This window comes from Acinonyx jubatus, chromosome A3 (genome assembly GCF_027475565.1).
Source record: "Acinonyx jubatus isolate Ajub_Pintada_27869175 chromosome A3, VMU_Ajub_asm_v1.0, whole genome shotgun sequence".
NCBI classification, from domain to species: domain Eukaryota; kingdom Metazoa; phylum Chordata; class Mammalia; order Carnivora; family Felidae; genus Acinonyx; species Acinonyx jubatus.
In genome coordinates this window covers 105,605,012-105,629,776 of record NC_069388.1, presented here as the reverse complement: position 1 = coordinate 105,629,776, position 24,765 = coordinate 105,605,012, and the positions used below count along the sequence as shown (strand labels likewise).

General features: G+C 41.4%; 1 protein-coding gene and 1 long non-coding RNA gene across 64 annotated transcripts in view; one reads left to right on the top strand and one right to left on the bottom strand.

Annotated features, from left to right (window-relative positions):
• SLC8A1 (solute carrier family 8 member A1) overlaps positions 1–24,765 on the bottom strand; it is a 390,461-nt gene that overhangs the window by 28,658 nt on the left and 337,038 nt on the right. For all 14 annotated transcript variants that reach the window (XM_027033627.2, XM_027033626.2, XM_053201001.1 and 11 more), the window contains one exon: positions 7,336–7,611. In XM_027033627.2, the coding sequence (XP_026889428.1) occupies positions 7,336–7,611 (276 nt within the window). The remainder of the gene's footprint in view (positions 1–7,335; positions 7,612–24,765) is intronic.
• The window catches only part of LOC113592500 (uncharacterized), a 289,937-nt gene that overhangs the window by 202,728 nt on the left and 62,444 nt on the right, over positions 1–24,765 (top strand). For 40 of the 50 annotated variants that reach the window (XR_008289545.1, XR_008289541.1, XR_008289537.1 and 37 more), the window contains 3 exons: positions 5,462–5,502; positions 19,851–19,974; positions 20,085–20,244. The exons of 1 other annotated variant lie outside the window; for it this stretch is intronic. This is a non-coding gene — a long non-coding RNA (uncharacterized LOC113592500). Of the gene's footprint in view, positions 1–338; positions 533–5,129; positions 5,503–19,850; positions 19,975–20,084; positions 20,245–24,765 lie in introns of all 50 variants that reach the window. 9 more of the 50 variants (XR_008289517.1, XR_008289548.1, XR_008289550.1 and 6 more) reach the window with 7 other exon arrangements.

Below are 24,765 nucleotides of genomic sequence, written 5' to 3'. Positions count from 1 at the left end.
GAACCATGAATACCCCACTAAGAGATGATTTTGCGTAATTCTTATATTGAGGCTGTTTCCCAGTTAATCCGTGAACCCAGAAATGAAAACACCAAATCTATCTGAAGTAGGATGGAGGGAGAGGAAATGGTTGTATCAGTCAGATGCCTCGTTATTCTCCAGGGTAGATCAGATGGCTGTGGGATTTCAGAATGGCTGGATACAATTTACCCTGAGAAGAGGATCTGATTGTGCTGCGTTTCCTTCTGACCGCATCTCTGTTGTTAAGTAAGGGGGAGGCTGAGTGTATGTACTGATAGATGCCTTGGATAGTTACTTCTAGTGATTGCTACTCCCAGGCTCCTACTCCTGCTCAGAGACCTAGAAAACGGCTTGATTTCCAGAGTTTCCAGTAAGTCTGCCGAACGTGACTGCTGGGAGAACATCCCCGATATGCCCTTCCTGATCCTGACGCCCGTGCCTGGCCAGCCGTGTATCACAGGAAGCTTTGGTCTCGGCCCAGAATGACCAAGCCTCCTTTAAATTTTTACAGGTAGGAAATGCTAAGTGTTTATGGGTATAGAAATAGGCCTTTATCATTTCTGTAATTTTTTGAAGCATGTACCCTACTAGGTGCTTTCCATGCCAAAGGAATAAGGATATAAGGTGCCTGACCTCAAAGAGCTTGAATATAATTCTACTGTGGCATGCTTTAAAAGTAGGAAATACTAAATTGAAGCAAAGAAAGAAGTAATTTCCCACAAATTATAAGATACGTGGGAAAATATGGGATACTTTAAAAATAAATCCATATAAAAAATAAATCCACATAAAAAAATAGAGTGGTTGAGTACCAGATTATGGTAAGGAGAGACAATTTGTCATCGATTGAAACTTGGACTGAATATGAGCAAATAATTTATTCTCTGTGGGCCTTAATTTCATTATGTAAGTGAGGATATTGGTGCTGTCTTTACGTGATAAAGGGACTTTTAAACAGAGGCACCGCTGTCTATACCACCTGCATGACTGTACTAGTTATGTTAGGATCCCCTGGGAAATAAAGCAGCGGGATTTAATAAATTGTACTGTCTTTGTTACTCAAGTATACTCTATGATGTAGTTTTCAGAGTTTTTAGAAGTTAGGAAAGTAAAAACCAAAACATGTTAACCATGAATAAATAATATGTTTTATATATGTTATATATATATATATGTATATATGTATATATATATTGTGTGTGTGTGTGTGTATATATATATATATATATATATATATATATATATATATCTGCAATGTTTTCTAGCACAATGCCAAAGAAGTAAAAAATAAATTCACTTTTAGAGAATGGTTGGGTCTCAGGGACAAGAAAATCTCAGAGGAGACAAAAATCACTTCATGTAACTTAATGATATGATCTAAATGAAATAATAGATAATATAAATACAGTGTGTCTGCCTAACACACAGTGGAGTGGTAAAGTTTTAAAAGTTTCCTTCCCTGATCATAATATTTTTCCTATTCTTTCTCATTTTCTGATGGTTTCTATTCCTTTTGACATTTTGAGAGTTGATGTCAGTGTAGAGAATGTTATTTCCTAGATTTATAGCAATTTTCGGTTGACAAAGTGCTCTGAGATCCATATTACTTTAATCCTCTCATCAACTCTGCTTAAATTGCCATGTATCGGGGCTCCTGGGTGGCTCAGTCGGTTAAGCATCTGACTTTGGCTCAGGTCATGATCTCGCTGTCTGTGAGTTCGAGCCCCACGTCGGGCTCTGTGCTGACAGCTCAGAGCCTGGAGCCTGCTTTGGATTCTGTGTCTCCCTCACTTTCTGCCCCTCCCACGCCCGTGGTCTGTCTCTCTTGCTTTCAAAAATAAATAAAACATTAAAAAAAAGTTTAAACAAATTGCCATGTATCATCATGCCTGTTTTACAGGCAGGAAAACCAAGGCTGAGTCAAACAACTGATTCCAGTCATACAATGAGTAATGGTTGGAAGTCCAGCTTCCTGGATTCAGTTCTAAAGCTCTGTACCTATAGTTCTAAAACTCTCTACCTCCTTGGTGCATATTCATGACGCTTCACTAAGCAAACATAGTGAACAGCTAGTATAACTAGTTTTTTGTCAAATTCTTCCTATGGTGTTTAGAAACCTGGAAGTAATGTAACTTAAAAATAGCATACATTTTCTCTAAAATAAGGTTGTATTTTTTAAAAAAAGGTTCTATATACAGAATGGGAAAAATGCCTAAGATCATCTCTTTTCTTTCTCTTCATGATTTAAAGTGTCTACAATGCAATAATTCCTACTTGACAAAACTCAAAGGATATTCAAAACACTGGAAGTGAACAGAGAAATCTAACAATACCAGAGGCTAAGAAGCAGCCTTAGAATGCCCAATTTTAAAACTGTTGTGGTCCTAGGAGTAAACAGCTCCTAATGGGAAGATACAAGGGGCAGTAGGCCAGCTTCAGGCACAAGCCTAATCAAGACGTATGGACCACGACCAAGGTAGACTGAGTGAAGTCAAAATATTCCCAACTCATTAACATCTAAGAGTTTTCTCTGTAAGGAAGAATGCTTGCTTCTACTTGATTCCAATAGAAGCAAGAGATGCAAGGAACACCTGTGTTTGGAATGTGATATAGAAGCTGGAATATTTTGGCCCAATGTACCCAATTTCATCCAAGTAAATGTATGCAAAAACAGTATGTGCTATAGGTGGTGCCTCATACAAAAATGGCTGGCTTCTAAACTTCTTGCATTAATTTCTTTGAGATTTCGAGCCTATTTCCCATAGAAACAATCTGACATAACCTAGTTATGGTCCCAAGTCAGGCTACTGCAGAATGCCTAATTAGTACTACACAAAATATACCTAAAGTTTTAAAAGTATTGGCCTGAGTTCTGGATCTGAAAATCAGCGATGATAGAGAAGAGAATGAAGAAAGAGACAAAAAATATCTTGCCCCTCATCACCCTTCCCATCATAGCCACATTATGAAAGAGGAGACTCACTGCTCTCAAGTTATCCTTGCCTTTCTTACTACAATAACCTGCCCAAATATATTCTTCAAGAATAATCCACACTATAAAAGTATCTACTGCTCATCTCCCTCAATCATAACTTTCTTACTTGTCTCTAGAAGGTGTTAAGAAAGTCATCTGAGTACTCACAGTAAAGTGTCAATGGATGATTTGTCCGTTCATTTATAGACACAACACATTCACATACACGGCCAAACACATGGGCACATGCAATTGTATTATCTGTTATCTGGGCATCATTTTCGAAGCCAAAAATATGAGAGAGAGACATTAAAAGGGCAAGGTTTCTGCTCCCATGAAGCCTACATTTCAGTGGGGAGAGGTAGACAATAACATTCAAAAATAAACCAAAAAATCCAGAAGGTAATAAAGACTCTATGGAAAAAGGGTGATATAACACAAATGAATTGTTTGAACCACTTCACATTGTGTGGTTAGGAAAGGTCTCTTCGAGGAAGTGATATTTAGGATGAACTATAATTGAAGACAAAGAACCAGTCTTGGGTAAATGGAGGGGGAAGAGCATTTTTGACAGCTAGTGCAACCTTGAGAAAGGAACGAACTTGATGTGTGGAGGACAATAAAAAGGCCAGTGGGGCTGAAGAACAAGGCGGAAAACAATGGAAAGACAGGCAAGGGCCAAGTCACATAGGGCTTTCTTTGTAAGCCAGGAGGATACTTTTGAAGTTTATCTTCAGTGAAGTAGGAAGCCCTTGGAAGATGGTAAGCAGAAATGCGGTCTGATTGCCATCTTAAAACAATCCCTAGAAGCATGGAGACAAGAAGCTACTGTAGGAGTCAGAGAGAATGGCCTGTCTGGACTTGGTTATAGAGAACTAAGTGGTCCCATCATGATGTACCGTAGTGGTAAGATCCGCAGGACCTAAGGATGGCTTGACTGTGGGGACAAGGAAAAAGAAATCAAGGACACTGGGTAGATGATGATACTGTTTTCCTGAAAAAAGGCAAGATCTGGAAGGAATAGGTTTGGCTGAAGGATAAGGCAGCTGGGCAGTGGAAATAAAGCCGTTCCACTCTGCACATGGTGATTTGGAGCCCCAACTTCCACATCCAGCATCAATATAGGGAGGGCAGTTGGCATATGAATCTAGAACTCAGGAAGGTGGAGACTGGAGATACACGTTTGGTAATCATTGGCACGTTGGCGGCATTTAAGCCATGGAGACTGGTGTGATGGGCCCAGATGGGGAAGGGGGAACTGGAGACTAGGCTCTGCCTATGCCACCATTTAGAGGTGGGAGAAGACTATTCAGGAAGCCCCTCTTCTCTGGAAAAGAAGGCTCTTGCTCTGCTAGCAGGTGTGAGTCCTTAAGGTCATCTCAGCATACCTAATGTTGAGGGGGAGTGCAGACCCTCAGGGGTCCTCCTCTGCCAATAGGCTAGAATGAATATTTGATACCAGTGGCATGAGGGAGAAGCTCTTTTCCTCCCATAGAGTTTGAAAAATATGATAAAAATATAAAAAAACAACAACTTTGAGATATTTAAATACTTAATCCTGCTTAGGGCAGGCCCCCAAGCTGAGAGTTCAAGGGTCTCACCACAAAGAGGCAAGCAGCCCATCGAACACTAGCCGGGAACCCTTCTGCTTTAGGAAAAGTGTCAAGACATCAACCTAGAGAAAAAGTGGGGTCTCAGGACCAGTGCCGATTAATGGTACACTTTCGGTGAAAAGAATTAGTCTCTCCTTTATTCTTCTACCTGTACCAACCGGGCTTTGTCATCTGGGAACAATAGCATCTTTTTTTTTTTTTTTTTTTGAGGAGTCAGAAGCTATAATAAAGCATTCTCTGAATCATCAGGGTTGAAGAATCAAGTCAGAAATATTATGTTTGCTCAGCATCTCGTTCAATTTGCACAGCTTTTTGGGGGGGGATGTCTGTTTATATAAATATGATGAGATTACCTGTGAATATATTGTGTGGGGAGCATGCTGTGCAGCTAATATTGCAGCAAATTACAGGAATTCTCCAGGTAGCAGAGCGAAGGAATCTGTTTTCCGATGGGAAGAATTTTTGGCGGTGAAGGGAAACCGTTCTGACAGCTAATGATTCTGTTGGATTCTCCCCAACAGGCTTTCTTACCTCTTGATGCCCCTACCTGGGTTCTGAGCTGGTTTTAAGTGGCAGAACAATGACCCCTCCAAACACTGAGGTTTAGTGTCATCCACATTTCATGTTCCAGAAAAAAAAAAAAAACAAAAAACTTAATGATATGGTATGGCTGCCACACTTTTCAAGAGTTTAAAACAAGAGAGGCACACAAGCACGTTGGAAGACTGGTATATAGGGAAAGGAGCCAGTTTTGAGGTATTGAAATGAGCTGGGAGATTTTTAAAAAATGTAAATATTTAGAAACAAGGATTTGACTTAGTAAAATCATTTCTTCTGATCCTTTTGAAAACAGGAGATGCATTTGGTAGGACCACTGGCTGCGTTTCCAGAGAGGTAAGCTGATTTTGAGTAATACTGACGAGAGACCTAAGTTTTGCTTTCGTTATCCTAATTTGCACATATTCTCCTCGAGGGTTAAACCCAGGGCCAACAGTGCATGCTAACCTGAGCACCAGCCTTAGGGAGAGTAGATTCCAAAGCATAGTTTCCTATAGTAACCTGAGATAGAGCAACGGATAGCTGTTATGTTTTGTTCCTTTTGGTACAGTTGTTCTCTAAACAGAACAACTCTCAATAAAGAATATTTTAAGGTTCTCCTCCTGCTTGCTAAATTTCTGGTTATTTTCGGGAAAAAATTCAAAGTAAAGATCAAAATGGAAACTGCTAGAAACAGCTGGGGTTGAGAGGGTGTCTGCTTCCTGCCCCCCCCCACCCCCCCACCCCCGAGGATCAGCAGTCAAATGGAAGACTGCATAGTCCTGCTCCATGGCAGGAGTGAAAGTACCCCCTAGATCCTCTGGCGCCTCCATCATCTCAGTTGGACACCGGAACTACACCGGACCCCTTGATCAGGACTCCCAAATGGTCCATCAGTTGGATAATACCATGTGTAATATAGCTCACCAGTATAAATCTGGACAGTTTATTCCCGGTTACTCAAAGATGAATTGTCCAAACTTACACCGGTCAGACCATCCTCAGCCATTCATAAATAACTAATTAACAAAAGCTGCTGTTTGAATCAAATTCCTTCTGTTTCAAATGTTTTCGTAGATGCATAATTTATAGGTGTCTTCTCCAGTCCGTACCACAATTCTGCAAGTTATATAGGACTCTCCCAATTTTACAAATGAAGGCTCAGAGACTTGTCCACAGTCACTGAGATGATAAATGTCAGAGTGCAGAAGAACAGCTAGTAACTTCCAGTGAGGAGATATATACATGATTTAAGCTGTACTTGTTTTCAGACTCAAAACCAAAAGCCAGGGTTAGCTGTATATCTGCCATGATGTCAACTAGTGCTGGGGACTGGATCCAGAACTTCAGTTACAGTAGGCTCTGATGTGCACCAGAATCACCTGTGAACTTAAAACACACATTGTCTGGGCCTGTCCTCCAGATCTTCTGACTCCTCAGGTTGATGGTAGGTTCAGGGTATTTGCATTGTTTTAAACAGGCTCCCAGGTAATTTTGATGCTCACCAAAGTTTGAAAATTACTGCTGTCAATGTCAAGTTTGGGAGGAGGATTTCTTAGAAGTCTGAGCAAATATAACGAACTACAGTTGTAGGTGGGAAGAAAAATTCAGCTTATAAGGAATGCATGAAGGGACATCCACGAAATGTGTAGCTGCCCTGCTCGCTTTGGCCAGAATTACTTTTTCCCTGTCCTGCTCAATGTCGACTTTTTTTGTAAACTTATTCCCATTAACATTTGGGTCAAGAGAATATTGTATCAGGTTTTCAGTAGGTATTTATCTCAGGTATCCAACCATACAGTTTCATGGAAATTATCCAAACGTTAGTAAATATCGAAAAGACAAATTTTGTGCTTGAAGATGATCCTGTAATTTCGTGTTTTTGAAAGTGCTAATTGTAATGGGAAGCTGATCTATCGATCTATCCATCAAACCAATGTGCTCTCTCCACGCAGGCCAGGCAGTCCCTCTGGGAATGCTTTCCTGTCACCATGATGATACTGGCCAGCGTTCTAACCTTGAAAACTGCCATGACAGTTTTCTGGCAGTGACATTATTTATATCTCTGGGCTCTTGTCTTTCATAAGCCTGGTTTGTTAGCACAGTCCTTGAAATTGTGAGAAAGAAAAGGTCAGGAAGGCACATGGGCTTCCACGTCTGGGGGAAATCATATACGAATGCATTCTCTACCTGGTACCGAAGTTCCAAGCGCGACGAACACTACCGCAGTCACAGAATCTTTCAGGCCAATGGTGCATCCGAAGTGGGAAGCCAGGTCTCCAATGAAAGCTGTCAGTATGCCGATCATGAGGATGGAGACAATGAAACAGGCCCAGCCATTCCAGTATTCTGTAGGGGGGACGAAGGCGAAGAGGACCTTCCAGAACACAGTCAGGAAATGCATCACATAATCGAAACAGGAGGGTAGCTTCTCCTCCCCACATTCATCGTCGTCGTCATCTTCCCCTGGAGACAGGAATGAAGCACATTTCATCACAACCTGCACTAATTGGGCTCTTCCTCTCTTCAACTGCCTCCTTCCTAGGCCTGAGTAACCAGGAGGTCATTAGAGGTGACTGAAGCTTAGGGTTTTCCAAGAGCCAATCATAATTAGTCAATTAATTATTAAACTACTGACATACCCCCTCACAGTGGTTCACCGGTCACTGGCAAATACTTAAGCCCCACCCAGTTCTGGTTATACTCAATCAACACACCCTTTCTACTGTCCTATCACCTTCAGAGAAATGCAAAGGATTTCTTCCAACAGACTGGGAAGCCCTGTGCCAGGCTCAGAAAGAAGCTTCTTTTGATGCAGGGTAACTACGACAGAGCCCTTTGGCCAAAGTTCTTTCCTTCCAGCTTGAAGGCTGGCTCTGGAGATCCATGGTGAAATAATCACCTACAGGACAGTGTTCAAACAAGGCCCTTAATCACAGCTCTGGGCCCTACACATTTCTTCAGCTTTATCTCTTGCAGTTACTTCAAACTCAAACTTCATCCTAGCCAAATGGAATCGTCTGCATTTGTTTTCAAACCATATGTACTTTCTCCAACTTTTGTCCTTTAGAACTAAATGTGTTTGGCATGTCCTAATCCCTCCCTCCCTACCCTTCCCCACTCATCCCTTAAAACTCACTTCCTTTGTGAAACCTCTCATGGCCCCCTTGCCCTCCAGCCAGTACTTCCAAACCACCCCCCCCCCCTACCCCGACACTTGTGACACTAGATCAGGGTTCTCAAACTGTGGTCCCTCAGCCAGCAATATCAGCATCACCAGAGAACTTGTTAGAAAAGCAAATTCCTGGCCCTGCAGAATCAGAAACTAGAGGACTGGGGATGGAGTGGAAGGGGGGTGGCACAGGCGATTTTGATGCACACTCAACAACCAGTCTCTCTCCAGACTGTCCATTCACTTTCTTTTCCAGTTGACTGTGAGCCTGTCGAGGGCAGGAGTTTGTTCATTTTTGTGTCCCTAGTGTTTGGTCCCATCTCCAGCATCTGTGATAAGCTGGCTAAGTGCTTGTTAAATGAAGTAATGCTTGCATGAATTTCCACTGACTTTATATAACTACTTAATTACATAATATATACACACACTGCACAATTCTGCCAATTACATCCTACAATCAGTGCATAAAGAAATGCACCAAGCTTATTATTTAAAGGAACCAGGAAATCAATAATAGCATTCTAAAACAGACTTCTTCTAGAATGGGATACAGTTCTCATTCACATGTTTGAAAATTGGGATACTGAATGTCAACTCTTCTTGAAGTGGTGGCCAATATAATTTAATGTGTTTTGTGCCATTTTGGGAAGAACTCCTTGAGGACTTTGTTCATCCCCAACTGCCACAAATCTTGTCACCAAAGATCCCCTTTGTCCAACGAATGCAGTTGGCAGCAGCAGGTGAGGCTGTCAGACTTCCCATCTGACTGTGTGACCAGAGACTACCAGAAAGGAGCAAATGCATGTGCACTCTGTGAGGCACTCTGGTGGTGAAGCCATCTGGTGCAGATCATTACGGGGAAAACCCTTACAGCAGAGGAGCTTTGAGGGAAGAGGGTGTCTCACAAAACACGAGAAGAAAGTCTCCATTTGTCACCTGTCACCTCACAGAAGAGAGACGAGGCAATGGCTTGCTCTCTCTTTGATGAGCACATGCTCATCATACAAACAACCTTTGGGGATCTGTGGAGAAAACAGACTCCCCTTGGAGGCTTTGGACCATCTCCAACAAAGTGTTGGTAGGAAGCTCCCAGCAGATGAATGGAATCACCTTTGGAGACTAGGTGGGTAGGGAACTCAAGTCAACCAGCGGGTTGTAAAATGTGTGACTAACTAGAGTAAGAAAGCATTATTAACCATGTTAAAGTCACTGAAGGAGGCCCTTGGACTAGGGTGGCTCTAATGTTTTGGTAATCTATGTAAGCAAATCAAAACCTAAACCAGATCAATTTCCATAAATGCAGTCTTGTCTGAGAAAACAATTTTAGAGCAACCAATCACAGGCGGCCACCTGGGCTTTACCAAATAAGGCAACCACTTAAGCGACAGCCAATCAAGTAATTTCCTTGCTTTGCTTCCTCCTCTGCTGTATAAAGGCCTTTCCCCTAGCTCCTATTGGCTGAGTGCCCCTAAACCACTTTGGGTTGGCTCTGCCTGATTCCAATACATATTTGCTCCAATAAACTCTTGAAATTTTTAATGTGCTTCAGTTTATCTTTTAACACCCATCTCCTTCAGTGTCATGTTGTACACTGATTACATATTTGTAACATCTTGCCTGAAAGGAGATGATTTTAAATAAAAGCACATGTTATGGGCTGAATTATCTCTCCCAGATTTTTAAGGTGAAGCCCTAAGCTCAGAGTGTGACTGTATTTGGAAATAGGGCCTTTAAGAGATGGCTAAGTTAAAATGAGGCTGTTAGGGTGCCCTCATCTAATCTAATCAGACTGGTATCCTTTTAAGAGGAGGATATTGGGACATACACCAGGGATGCATGCGAATAAAGATGACCATGTGAAGGCACAGCAAGAAGGCTGGGCTGCCCCCAGTCAAGGAGAGAAGCCCCAGGAGAAACCAAACCCACCAACACTTTGGTCTTGGACATTTATCTTCCAGAACTGTGAGAAAAGAAATTTCTGTTGTTTAAGCTACCCAGGCTGTGGTCTTTTGTTACAGCAGCCCTGGCAAACTAATACAGTCCCTTCGGAAGCCTCCTGGGTCATGACACTGATATTTAAGGACAACCACTCAGTGTTTCTATTACCCACTCCTTTCTTATTTGCTTATCCATTTCTTCTTTTTTCCCCTCTAACTTTTCTTCTCATTTCCCTTTCACCCTATGCTTTGGGTCCAGAAGAACTCACTGTGAGAGCAGCTGTTGTTAGGGCTTATTGGAGAGAAAGAGGAAGAAGAGAATCCTGTTAATTTCTCCAACTCCTCTTCTTCCCAACTCCCCATCCCAAAGATGGGAGAGTTGCAAAAATACCCCACGGAAGCTCAGGAAAAACACTGGAGTTTCTGGTTATATTTATTTTGTATATGAGCCTCTATATTTTTGGACAGTTTGTAATTTCATAGGATATATGATTAAAGCAGTTTGGAAAACATGGATTTTAATTATTTATAGAAACATTATTCTGCCTCTAATTCTACAAAATTACTTAATTTGGGGTGTCTAAGACTCATTATGAAGAAAAAGCAAATAGTGAAGCTTCTCTGAAGAAATGACACTTGTAAATCGAGAGTAGACATTATATTTGTCTTCAGGATGGTAATAATAGCACCTTTCCCATGAGGGATGTGCAGGGGAGTAATTAGATCATCTCTTCAAAGTGAGGATATTTCAAGATAATGATTATCATGGTAGTTATCATTATTTTCCCACACTTGGGATTGTACTGTGTTTCCTTGCCATTATTTAATTGATTAGTCAACATGCTGGGTCCTAAGGTTACTTTCTAGGCTTTTAGAAACAAAATTGAATCTTGTCCTCTGGAATTATCTTCATGATGTATAAGTGTGCAATGCAAAATAAGTGTGTGCGTGTATGAGAGGGACAGAGAGATAAATTTCCTTCTGTAGGTCTCCAGCATTACAAGGTATCTGAAATATATATATATACACACACACATATATATATGTGTGTATATATGCACATATATGTATTTATACACATATATACATATATAAAACATACACGTATATTATATGTATATAAAACGTGTGTGTGTGTGTGTGTATATATATATATGTATGTATATGTATATATATATATATATATATATATATATTTTTATATTTATTTTTTTTTTTTTTTAAGAGCGAGAACATGAGCAAGGAGCAGAGAGAGGGAGAGAGAGAATCCCAAGGAGGATCTGCACTGTATGGAGCCCAATGCGGGACTTGAACCCATGAACTGTGAGATCATGACCTGAACCAAAGTCAGACGCTTAACCAACCGAGCCACCCAGGCACCCTGGTGTCTGAAATATTTTAACACATAAATCTGGAATGGGAGGGCCCATCTGTTTTATTGCATTTCTAAGTAGAAGTGCCTTCCCATCCTTCTTCCTGGGATCACACTGCTCTTTATAAATTTTAATCTCCAACTCAGATGCCTAAATATTAAAAATGACCATTAACTTCCATGTATGAAGCACAATTACCCTGTCTTGGAGAAGGAAAAATACGATGTTTGTCCATCACCACCAGGACTGAGAAGTTTGTTTCCTGCAAAGAGCAGTGGAACATTAAAAAACAAAAAAAAAACACCTGGAACATCTTTTCTGTGATGGCAAAAGTGATAGCAATGCTCCAGTTCTGTATGTTTGCCAGCTTAGGCTTACTGGAGGCTACATGATTCTTTCAAGTCCTTCCTCTGCATTAACAAAGAAACAGGCAGTTTGGTGGGTTCCCTTTTATAGGATCCCAAGCAAAGGATCTTCTTATGTTAGAATCCTCCTTTTCAGCTTTATGGATTCCACTAATGGAAAGATAACAAGCTATATTCGATTAATCCTTCCCATGGCCCTTCAAATGATTTCCTTGAGACCTGCTGGACTTCCTAAATATAGCTACAAAAATAGCCAAATCATTAAAACCACAGAGAAGAGAGCATCAGTTCAACTACTGACATAACAGAACTTGAACTGACCCTGCTCTGGAGCATGGGAACAAGGTAGCATTAGCATGATTGATCATGATAGAGAATCCTCACCTTGGGACCTGCAGATAACTTAGCATCTAATGTAGACCAGGTGTTAGAGTGCATCCCTCCCAAGGTACCCAGGATTTGGCCTCGGTAAGGGCTTTATCAACCAGAAAAAGAGGTCTCTGGGGTATAGGGGACACTTAGGTCAGAAGACTTAAGACAATTTCTAATTCTCATAGCTTCTTTGGGAGCAAGACTTGACCTTCCTGAGCCTCAGTTCCTCATCAGTCAAATGAGTTTCTTAACTCCCACATTACAGATCTGTGGTAAGGACTGGAAGAGGAAATGTTAAAATCTTTTGTGAAACTGTGAACCTCTTTACAGACAGACGTCTATGTTCCTTCTCTATTGCTAGTCAGAAGGAAGGTAGTAAATCAATATGATCTGAGGATCCTGATTTCACAGAATCTATATTCTGTTTGAGTCATTATCACCACAGCTTTCCCAAGTTGCTTGAGTGTAAGAAAAGAAAAACGGAGAGAACATGATAGTGTCTACTAAGGCACTAAACTTTTTCACATATCTGATCTTATTTAATCCTTACAATAATGCTACAAGGTAAACGTCATTAATCCTGTTGTACATACAAAAACCCTGAAGTTCACAGGGTTTAAGTGATTTTCTAAAATAATCACACAGTTGGTAAGTGGCTGATTTGGGATTTGATCTAACAGCCCAGGAAACATTTTACCACAGGTGATGTCTTTTTGAAGCAAGTTGAGAAGTATAGCATCTATTACATATTGATTCAAAGTTTGAATCTGAGAATACTTCTAATGCTTAGTGCTGTATAAATACAATGTTGCCTTTTTTAGGAATTTGAAAACATTGATGTACCCTGTTTGTATCGTAATTCATATGGTTTCTTTCCTAGATCTGATACATTTTTGGGTCAGGTCAGCTGTATGATCTTTCCCAAGACCTTGGGGACCAACTAAACATAGAAAACAATAAATAAAGGGAGGGCATCATGGTTATGACCATTTCAAAATTTCTACTTGAGTGTAGCCAGTTCTTATTTCCATTTCTAGTTGTCAGAGGTCAACCATGTAGTTCTGAATCAAACACCCTGCCTACATCTGGCTCTTCTCTCTAGAATTTGGGAAACTGGCCTATGTTGTCACATAGGGGACATGTGTGCTGTTGTCACATAGGGGACAGTTTGGGGAATGTGTGCTGCTATTAATCTGAGGAAGGGTCTGTCGTTCAATTACTTCTAGGTATTTACCTATCATTAGTCTATTTTTCTTTTGCAAGAGTATCCTCCAATTAAGGGAATATGAGAATGACCAGATACTTTTCAGGAGTATGACAGAGTGGATTTAGGATGACATCTGCCAATTGCACCGCCATCCATATGACCTGAGCCCCACATACATTACTCCACAGCCCCATGTAATATAGAAACCAATAACTGTGAAGCTTGATCACCCTACAGTGGTTTTCTATATTCAACACACATTGTTTTGAGCCTAAGTTCTTTATGAAATTTTATTCCTTTTTTTCCAAGTGGGATTGATTTGATTTGGTGTCTATCTAGTCTCTGAGCACAAAGATTTGTTCAATCCAATGAACAGGCTCATTTGATTGAGCTTTCTCCTCCGTAGCTATCACTTTTTTTTTTTTTTTTTTGCAACATGATACACAGGAATTACCAAAAAAAAAAAAAAAGTTCTCTTCAGTTGTAGACTTCCATTTTTCTTTGCTTTCAAAGGTTCTGACAGAATCGTAAAGCGTTAAGACAAAAGAAACCTTAGCAATCTGTGAAATCAACCCTCCCCATTTTAAGAGGAAAAACTACAAGTGGATCTGAAAATTTTTTGTTCTCTTGCTTTCCTGTATCTCTCTCTCCCCTACTTCCCCCCCATTTGAAACATAAGGTTTTGAGTTAAACCCAGTAGCTTTTACTGTCTTGCTCACTCAGGGACCTAAAAACTTTTCTCTCCATTCCCTCCCTTTTTTCCCCCTCAATTTTAATGTTTATTCATTTTTGAGGGACATAACATGAGCAGGGGAGGGGAGGGGCAGAGAGAGAGGGAGACACAGAATCCGAAGCAGGCTCCAGGCTCTGAGCTATTAGCACAGAGCCCAACGCAGGGCTCGAACTCATGAACCATGAGATCATGATCTGAGACAAAGTCAGACGCTTAACCAAGTGAACCACCCAGGCGCCCCTCCATTTCCCCCTTTAAGTGTTTCTATGTTATTTCTAGTGAGAAAACATTTGTGCGTCTCTTTCCATTCTTAACAGTTTCTATATGCCGCTAAATTCAGTGACCCAAAGATTCATTCCCAAACAAGAACTTGTCTCTTGTTCTGGATTTTGAAGAAGTGCTATAAACATTTTCCTATGACGTAATGGCTAGGAAGTATTTACTTTATGTATATTCTCTGATGACAAGTAGAAGATATCAGCAATTTTTCCACTAAGTACACTGCAGGATAACTCCTTACTAAAAGAAATCTCAAAACACAGTTTACTCAGATTACTATATCTGTGCATTGTCAAAGCACAGAGGAAAAAATGCAGACATTTGCTTTTATCAAATGAAACATGTGACTATTAGAAAATGCCTGGACTTAAAGCATTGAGAGGGTTTCAGAGCTTTCTCAGGTCAATTTTCTGCTTAAGATGAATTCCTTTAAAATCTGTCTACCAAATGGTCAACTGTGCTGCACTTGAGAGTCTTAGCTACTGGACAGTTCATGATCCCACAGTCCAAGGTTTAGAGGGCTCTGGGTTAGGTTCCGTTCATTTGCCCAGATCCCATAGGCTCTCAGGCCATATGGAATAGGTCCATCTTGCTCCGTATGCCATTCCTTCAGGCAACTGAAGCTGGATACTCTCATATCGACCTCAGTCTTTGCTCCAGGTTCCTTTGGCAAGCTGGCCGTACTCCTCTGAGCACTAAGTCCTTCTCCTGTTTTAGAATACAGTATGTGGAGCTGAGTGTAACTTCAAGAGGCACCTAACTCACCTGCACTGTGGGAAGGTCTCTTACCTTTCGCATCCTGGACACCATTCACTTTCATTAATGTACACACTGGGCTTTTGGTAGCCACCTCAAATACTGTCCTACATAGAACTTACTCGTACCTGTATGTCAACAACTCTTTCAATGCCATTTCTAGGTCATGACTCCCATTTCCCATACTAGTATAACTGATTTGGGGGGGACTAAAACTATACAATGTTTTATCTGTCCTTGTTATGCTCTTTAAGAGACATAATTCCTTACTGTCTGTTCAGTCCACTAAAACTGAATATTATAATACCTGTACTTTTTATTAGAATACCAGGTATTAGAATACCTGCACTTTTGACATCATGCCAGCTCTTTCTAAGAACTTTCCTTCTTGAAGCTTTCTTCAAAATGTATTTGGATTGTGAAAAAGTCCCTGGGAAGCTCATTGTCCTTCGGGAGAGTGTGAGGCTTGCTGTTCATCTCTAGTCTGCCTTAGTCCCTGCAGGCAAAGGCCTGAGAGCAAGCCTAGGGGAGAGAAGTCCATCTTCACAAACTAGTGGGGACTTGAATTAGCGTGGAGACTCGATGTCTAGAATACAGTGTGCCTGCACACCCACATCTAAGTGTACTCCTAGAGACTTGACTGCTCTCTAGTTTTTATTCTGTGTCCCTAGATAAGTAAATGCATTGGATATCAAAACCACTGTGCATGAAGTTTGAGTTCAAGATTGCTATAGATTTGTAACTTGGACCTCTGGCCTGTTCTGAGATGGAGAGGACACCTACATAGACCTTGTTACTCATCCCCAACCCCCAATTCCAAGCCAGAGACAGCTATGGGCGATTCTGCCCCATAGGATCAGTGCTAATTTCAGCCCATGCTTGGGGGGTTAGGGTCATGTGATGTGTGACAGTGCTGGAAGGGACACAAGGCAACTCAATCCCTGTGAATCCGTTCAACCTTGTCTGGAATAAATGAACCCCTGGGTGAAAGAACAGAATCCCTACTAGCTTAGGCCATCATGGACCTTATTAGGACAGTTGGCTCAAGAAGTATCTCCCGTGTCAGAAGTATTTCTCAGCAGATGTGGCCAGTGTCAAAATGAAAAGCGATCCACTAAGGAGTGCTCGTTCCAAGTAAGTCTGAATATTAGCAAAACGAATCAGTTTAAAGCTGAAAACGGACTGTGTAGCTTCACCCCCTTTCTCTTTGTAAAGAGTTCCTTAATGTGAGTTGAGTGTTCCTAATGATTGTAGCTTGACATAATTAGTCATGCAATTATGCCCCAAGCTTTGTCTTTGCGAAATAACTCCAAGTCAGGCTAAATATCTTGAAACTCAGTGTACTCTTACCCTTTATTGACTGTAGGATGAACAGAGTTCCAGGCTTCTGCAGTAGAGAAGCATATTCCCTATAGACTTGAGCACCTACGAAATAAACTTCAACAAGCGGAATTGATACTCGGCAAGTGTGGATGCCTCCTGCTAGTTTAGATGGTTTAGTTACAGTGGGTGGATTGTGAGCATACCAGGTTCTGAGACTGGCCTGAGGGCTCTGATAACACTTTGTAAATATCAGCAGCTGAGTCTGAATTACCCTCCTAGAGTGTAAAAGTTGAGCTTTGGAGGAACTCTGGGCAGCAATAACCCTGTGATTTTCAACAAACAGCTCAATGTTATGTCCTAGGAAAATGCTGAAATTTATGTAAAGGTAGACATGTACCAAAGCCGGCCTCACATGCAGAGCAGCATAAAGACTGGATTCTCTTAAGATATTGCTGTGATCAAGCTAGGAGTTCAGGTTCACTTACTGAGTGTGTACTCTCATGCACATGGGTAAACAGATACATCCCATCTAATCTTCGTCCTTGTAGCAATCTGGTCAAGGAGGTATTATTTTCTCCATTTTAAAGGTGAAACCAAACCTCGAAGAGTTTAAGTGACTTGGTTATGAAATCTGAACCTCTTTCCACCACTTCACTGAGATTAACTTGACCCAATGTTTCCAGTGGAAAAAATTCTCTGTGGTTTGTCCAGCAGAAATCTAACCTGATAAAATCTAAGCTCATTAAAATATTCTCCTTAAATACTCCTAAAAATACTCTCCTTAAAATAACCCTCTGCATACATCATGTATAAAATACTGAATGCTCTTTTGGGGAATGGATGGATGGCCCTAGTTTCTTCTTCTGCAAGAGTCTGATTTTCCTTTCATCTTAGGGAAAATCCTCTACTGGTGGTTTATATTGGCCCTGTTGAGAAGTGGGAACCTTTTCATTCTGGTGGCAAACATCTATCTCTCTGCATAGCAAACAGAAGGAATCCAGCTCTTCAGGAGCTCTTGCCCACCCCTACCCCCAGCACCCCCTGCCCCCTGCCTGCCTTCCTGGTCTCAAGATCACTCGATGAAACTTTGTTCTTTTTGTTTGTTTTTTAATTTTTCAATGTTTATTTATTTTTGAGACACAGAGATAGAGCACAAGTGGGGAAGGGGCAGAGAGAGAGGGAGACAGAATCCGAAGCAGGCTCCAGGCTCTGAGTTGTTAGTACAGAGCCTGACGGAGGGCTCAAACTCACTAACCGTGAGATCATGACCTGAGCCGAAGTCAGACGCTTAACCGACTGAGCCACCCAGGTGTCCCAATGAGATTTTGTTCTGATCTCAAGGTTTGTGAGTTGATTTGCTGGCAAAGTGGCGATGTACACTTAGTATCTAAAATTAGAATCATGGCTTTGGTTCATACAATACAAAATGATTGCAATTACTTAGCACCCCTCATCTGCTTGCCTGTGTTTCCTTCTCTCTGTTGTGATTTTCAGCGAGGCCCCAGTAAATAGGCCTGCCGCTGACAACAAAGGGACTTCATGAAGTGATTTACATGTTCTCGGGCACAGATTCTCCATGTGCTTCAGTTTCAACTCCTGGAAATTGAGGATAGCTATTACTAATTTAATCCTTAGTGATGAGAGAGCATAAGGCAAGTTGAGGGCAAAGCACAAGCTAGCACGCCCCCCTCCCCAGGGGCTGTCCAAGAACAAAGGAAAGGGGAAAACAAATGGTTAAAGATCACAGTCAGGCAAGACATCAGTCTCCATCAGTTTACAAATACATTAGTAAATTATAAGCAAAAGGCAATCTTACCAATAACCTAATCTCCAGAAACCTGTAGACTCAGTTTCCAGGAGCCCCCAAAATCACCCCTCCATAATGATATGGGGAACAGAGGCAAGAAGGAAATTGCAGGTAAAATTAAATTTCCTTATAACCTGCAGCCCATTGACAAATACTTGAGGCAAATAAAGAGAATAACATTTCCCCAGTAACTCTCTACTGTCTTAATGTTAATGCTTTGCTAGAGGGACAAACAACCTTAGCTTGACAATGCCTAGGCCTCCCACATCCTGTGAATCTGCTTCGGCGTATGAAAATCCTTTTGGAAACTACCTCTTGACGGTATCTCCCCCAACTCCATAGTATATAACCAGTCACTCTTCACAACCCCGGTGCAGCTCTTTATGACCATGGGTCTGTCCCCATACTTTAATAAAATCACCTTTTTATGCTAAAGAAGTCTCACGAATTCTTTCCTGGCTGTCAGCTCTGAACCCCTACCATTCCAAAACCCCATCATTAGTTCTGATGACAAGATAAATGAAGTTTTTAAAAGAAGCTGTATGCTTCTATGTAGTAAAATCTGTTTTGGACGGGAGGATTAGCTCATCCAGATGGGGTACCTCCATTCCCACCGCTTGTGTGCACTTTCCATAAAGGGTAGGCTGGTTACAGTGGGTGTTGACAATCAAGTTTGTCTGCCAGGAGCTTTTTAATCTTCCATAAATAATAGCCCTGATGGAGCTCTGGTGATGGTTTTCTTCCATATAAACCATCTTAAAAAGATCTCTTTCCCTCTCCTTATCTGTAAGTCTATGGCCTGTTTTTCTTATCTGGTTAAAGCACAGAACAAATGCGATTAAGTTTATGGGTCGGAACTCTAAGAATATTTTACGTCGCTGTTTTGTACGCAACTCTAGGCCGAACCTCTAACCTGGACCAGTATCTGTAGTCAATCTTTAAAGGGAATGGAGTGGTTGAAAGAGTGACTTTATTTGTACCATTCATTTTTTTTTTCGGTGAATATTTAGTAATAACTTATGTGTCACGGAGAGTTCTAGGCATTGGAAATATACACAAATAAAACCCCACAGAACTTCCATTCTGACCGGGAGAGATAGATAGCAATCAAGTAAAACAAATGAACAAACCTCATGATTTCAGATACTGATATGGGCTAGGAAGACAGTGAAGTCAAGTAGTATATTCGTGTGAGAAGTAAGGGAGGTGATTCATTTTCAGAAATATCAAATAAAAGCTGTGCTGTCTAGTTAACAATAGGTTTCCAACCTAATGAAAATATGTATGAACCCCGCTCCCACCACAATGGAGTCCCAGACCCTTGGACACTTCACTTTTTGGTCTTTTCCCCCCTCTCTATCTCTTGGGCTTATTTTCACAGGCTTTGCAATGAGCATGCACCGAAGAACAAAGGAAGGACTGTACATCTCTGAGTCACCTCAGGAAATGTACATTTGTTCCAGTCAGACTACTTGTTGCTTTACATGGGCAGAGGTGACGTCCAGGTAAGGCTGTAACCTCTGTAGAACTCAGCCAATGAGGAATCAGGGGTGGGACTTATATGCTGGGGGATAAATTGTCTGCTGTAACTACCCTGAATGTGCCTGTCCATCAGATACCTGCTCTTGCAAGAACGTTGATTGAAGCCTCACTTCAGTGTGCTCCAAGTCTCCATGTCCCTCCTTTGATTGGATCAGTGGGCTTATTCTCACACTAGTGACTGGGTAGTTGAGACACTCCTCTGAAGAGGTGACCTGGAAGCTGATACCTTAATGGTGAGAACATCCAAACAGAGGGAAAGCCTTTCTTGTGTGTGTGGGGAAGCAGCTTGTGCAAAGGCCCTGAGGCAAGAGCATAGTGTGAAGAAAAGGACTAAGCCTATGGCCTACAGGCATTAAACTCTGGAGTCACAAGTGTGACAAGATGGAAGGAGGATTGAGTCTAGAATCAGAACCTATAGGTTGGGGTCTGAATCCTAACTTCTGTACCTCCATCTCATAAATGGGTTCATGGATACATACTGCACAGGGTTGCTGTGTGGCTTGTGTGAACAGGAAACTGTCCACCATTGGTGAGATCATTCACTCATTCAGTGCTGCAGAGTTGTTGACTCAGGAAAGTTTTGGTCTTTGCTTTGTCTAACCCTAAAGTATCACATCATCAAGAGACTCAGAGGTCCTTGGGGAAGATCAGGGGCCAGGCATGGATGGAATAAGTGCTAAGGTGCTGGTTCTACAAATACCAACTCTAAAAGAAAAAATGAGAGCAATACTATAAAGTTTGGCAAGGGCTAACAATTCTAAAACAGGCTCTGTGTGACCTTGGATGAGACACTTTCCCTCTCTGGTCTCAGTTTCTTGTTTATCAAAATAAGGGGAGGTTGGAATAGCTGCTCAGTAAGCTCCTTTTTAGCTCTGGGCAGATTCTGTTCTAAGATGCAGTTTTTTTATTTTTTTATTTTTTTTTTTATAACATTTATTTTTGAGACAGAGAGAGACAGAGCATGAACGGGGGAGGGTCAGAGAGAGAAGGAGACACAGAATCTGAAACAGGCTCCAGGCTCTGAGCGGTCAGCACAGAGCCCGACACGGGGCTCGAACTCACAGCCCTCACGGACCGTGAGATCATGACCTGAGCCGAAGTCGGCCGCCCAACTGACTGAGCCACCCAGGTGCCCCTAAGATGCGCTTAATAGGACAGAAGACATAACACCAAGCCAGACGTGTTGAGACAACGGCAAGGCAGGAGAGCTGAAATGGGGTGGGGGGGGTGTGTGTCCAAGCCTGTTGCTTCAGGTAAGTGGCTTTGGTTGCAAGAACCAGCATGACACGGTCTTTACCAAGGAAGCAGACTGAACAGCAAGAGATAATGCTGCAAGTCACTTTTATGAGGCTCCCCTCTGCCTTTGGGGTGTGTGTATGTGGTGGCCGTGGCCATGTTTTCTCCTCCTTCCACCTCTTTGGATTATGCCGAAATGTCTCCCCCACTGAAAACAGTGTACGAAGGCTCTCGCCTAGGGATGAAATGCCCCCCATGCCTCATGCATTGATTTGTAAGCAACCTCTAGAAGAACTGTATTCACATCTCAGCAGCCAACGCCAACAAAAGACCTACTGGATCCAGTGATGGAGCATTGTTTGCAGAGCTGAGCTGCTGCCTCTCCAGACAAAAGCTGCATCAGAGACGTGACTTCAGGCTTACAAATAAGAGCCGCTGAATCATTCTGGAGCCCTTCAGCACTGTGTTTTCCTGAAGATTTTGTAATAAGCAATTTAAGAGAAAAACAGCTCAACAAGCCAATATTCTTTTCAGAAATATCAGCTAACGCATATCCAAGGGACAGAAGATAACTGCTTATTTCTCCCACCCTCTCATACTCCCGCCCCTGCGTAGCTGGCCTGCGCTGTTCTAAAACAGGGTCAAAGCTACCTGGTTCAACATTTTACCCTGTCACCACTGACATTTTTAAGATGATAGATATTCTAGATTTGCTTTGCCTAACCTGCGAATAGGGCCCCAAATAGTTTTCTCTCTGGAAATTTCTGTAACCCTTTGTTCCTCATGCCTTGTGCCTTTCCTCTTTCTTAGTTAGGATCAGGATTATCAGCTAAATACCGGTAAAATTCCACTAAGAAAACTGACAGAAAAAAGCCACTTTAAATATAGATTTGTACATTCAATTTGCAACATACAAAAAATATTTTATGTGTACAAACATGCATATGAGTAGCTGCATGTTCTATGTATTTGTATTTATTAGACAAGAATTATGTATGCCTGAACGTTTTTGAAACATGGCATCTGTCTATATGAGAGTCTGTACGTATTTATATAGATTTTCTTGTAGATCAGACATAGCTGCATGATGTAGTGAAAACAGGCTTTTAATCCAGTTACATGTGGATTGAAAAACATTGACTCACACATAAATTCATTCATTCTTTTTCCACAAATAGTTATCATGGCTTAATATTGTCCTAAGTGCTAGAGAAATAATGGTCAACAGGACAGATCTGCTGTTATTTAAAACTGAAAAGGATTTTAATTTAGATTCTTAATACTTCTAAGAGGATCTGAGCGGATCTGTACCTACTAACAGAGCATAACATACTTTAAGATAAAATAGGACACAAATATCCAAAGAAAGCATAAATAAAGGAGGCTTTCAGACACGTGAATTGAGTGAATTTTGACCAGTTGGGGGAAAAAACATCAAGTGAGCTTTCTGACAGCCAGAGCGAATAAGGAGACATCGAATTATACAGTTATGATTTTCTAACTGCAGAAGTGATAAAAGTTAATTTGCTGGGAAAATAAAATGTCTTTAAAGTAGGAATTTATCATGCTTTATAGTGAGTGACATCATGAAGAATTATTCTAACTCTAAGGAAAGATAAAACAATACTTTTCAAATATTATACTTTAAAGATTAAAATTATAACTAAATTATAATTCAGGGAGGGCAGTTTTGAAAAGGACTCTGATAAAAAGGTAAAGAAGCTTTATTTCTTAATATCTAATTCAAAGCAAGGAAGAGCAGCTACTGAATTTAGTTAATGTAACCATCAGATGGTGTGTCTTAAACATTAGATGTCTCAAATGAGCTTCAGCCACGTTGGTGTAATTACCCAATTTATCAAACGTGTACTGTAAGGCAGATACTCCACTTGATTAAAGTCAGAGCTTTAAGTTTCAAGTAGTAGGACCAGGGAAAGCAAGTTGACATTTATTGCTGAAAATGAAGGGTCCATCAGGGGACCCTTTCATATTTCCATGTTCCAGAGACTGACGTCACCTATTCCAATCCCCTAATTTCACAAGTGACGTTAGAAGATTTGTCTAGAGCCGTCCAACTAGTCGGCGGCTCTTTGATCATTTGAACTCAAGTCTCCAGATAAGCCAGAGATTCCAGTGGACGATTTTTACATGAAATGCTGTCACCCATGTTACGTGCACTATCGCAATGCAAGTGAATATTTTAGCTGTATGCTAGAAGAAGGAACGAGAACCAAGTTGGAGGGCAACAGTGTTGTTCACATCTCCTGTTAGAGTTTAAAATAATCATTCTTCCTATTAGTTCAAGCATGCTGGTGGTGCAGAGCATGAAAAACCTGCCTGAATTGCTGATCATACCACCGGGAAACAGCAGGAGCTCGAAAAAAAGAATGGGCATTGATTCTGTTTTGTTTCTGAAGACCTGACATGATTTCTAGCAGGAGATATAAATACAATTCCAAGATCACAAAAAGAATGTGGAAGCCCTTCTGGGTTCCTCATGATGGGATTAGCCTTGCAGTGACTGAACCTGTCCATTTCCGCACCTGGTATTCTTTCTGGTCTTTCTGTGCCTCTGTCCAGTGCTTGCAGACTCATTTCTAAACACTTCACTTGCTGTGTGTAACCAAGAGTAAAGGACTCGTCAACTTTGTCCCTTTCTCTTGCATTAACTCATTTGAAATCTAGCCACTTAAGACCTGAATGAAAACTGTAGGAGGGACAGGGCACCTAGGTGGCTCAGCCAGTTAAGCATCCAACTCTTGATTTCAGCTCACAGTTGGGGAGATCGAGCCCTGCATTGGACTCTTCGCTGATAGTGTGGAGCCTGCTTGGGATTCTTTCTCTTCCATTCTCTCTCTGCCCCTCCTTCTCTCTCTCTCTCTCAAACCTTAAAAACTTTTTAAAAATTGTGGGAGGGACACCCAGGGTTTCACTGAAAGCTTATCAACTTTGAACTCAAAACAATGGGGCTTCCTATTCTAGCTGGCCACTTGCTAGTTGTGTGACCCTAATGAAACACGTTATAGAAGCAACCTCAGGACTGTAAGCTCATGAAAAAAAAATACTTAGGATATAGCTGTGAGGATTAGAAATAATAGAGGGTATCGGCCATGTAGAAGACAACCAATAAATGGTAATATTGTTTAAGCAGATGTGAGCCACAATTTCATACAGAGGTATAGGCTGTTGTGCCTATTTCTCATGAAACCAGCACACCCTTGTTCATTAAATGAAAAAGTCAGCTTATCATTTGTAGGTAAAGGATAATTAATCTGTAGAGTCACACAAGAAACAGGGCAAAATGGAAACTCCCAGTCTCTAACACCTTCTCCCTCTACTTTGCCAGCCCTTCCTTCCTTCCTTCCTTCCTTCCTTCCTTCCTTCCTTCCTTCCTTCCTTCCTTCCTCCCTCCCTCCCTCCCTCCCTCCCTCCCTCCCTCCCTTCCTGCCTCCCTCCCTCCCTTCCTCCCTCCCTTCGGATTGTCTTATAGTTATGCTGAGGCTGCGCCAAACTTGACC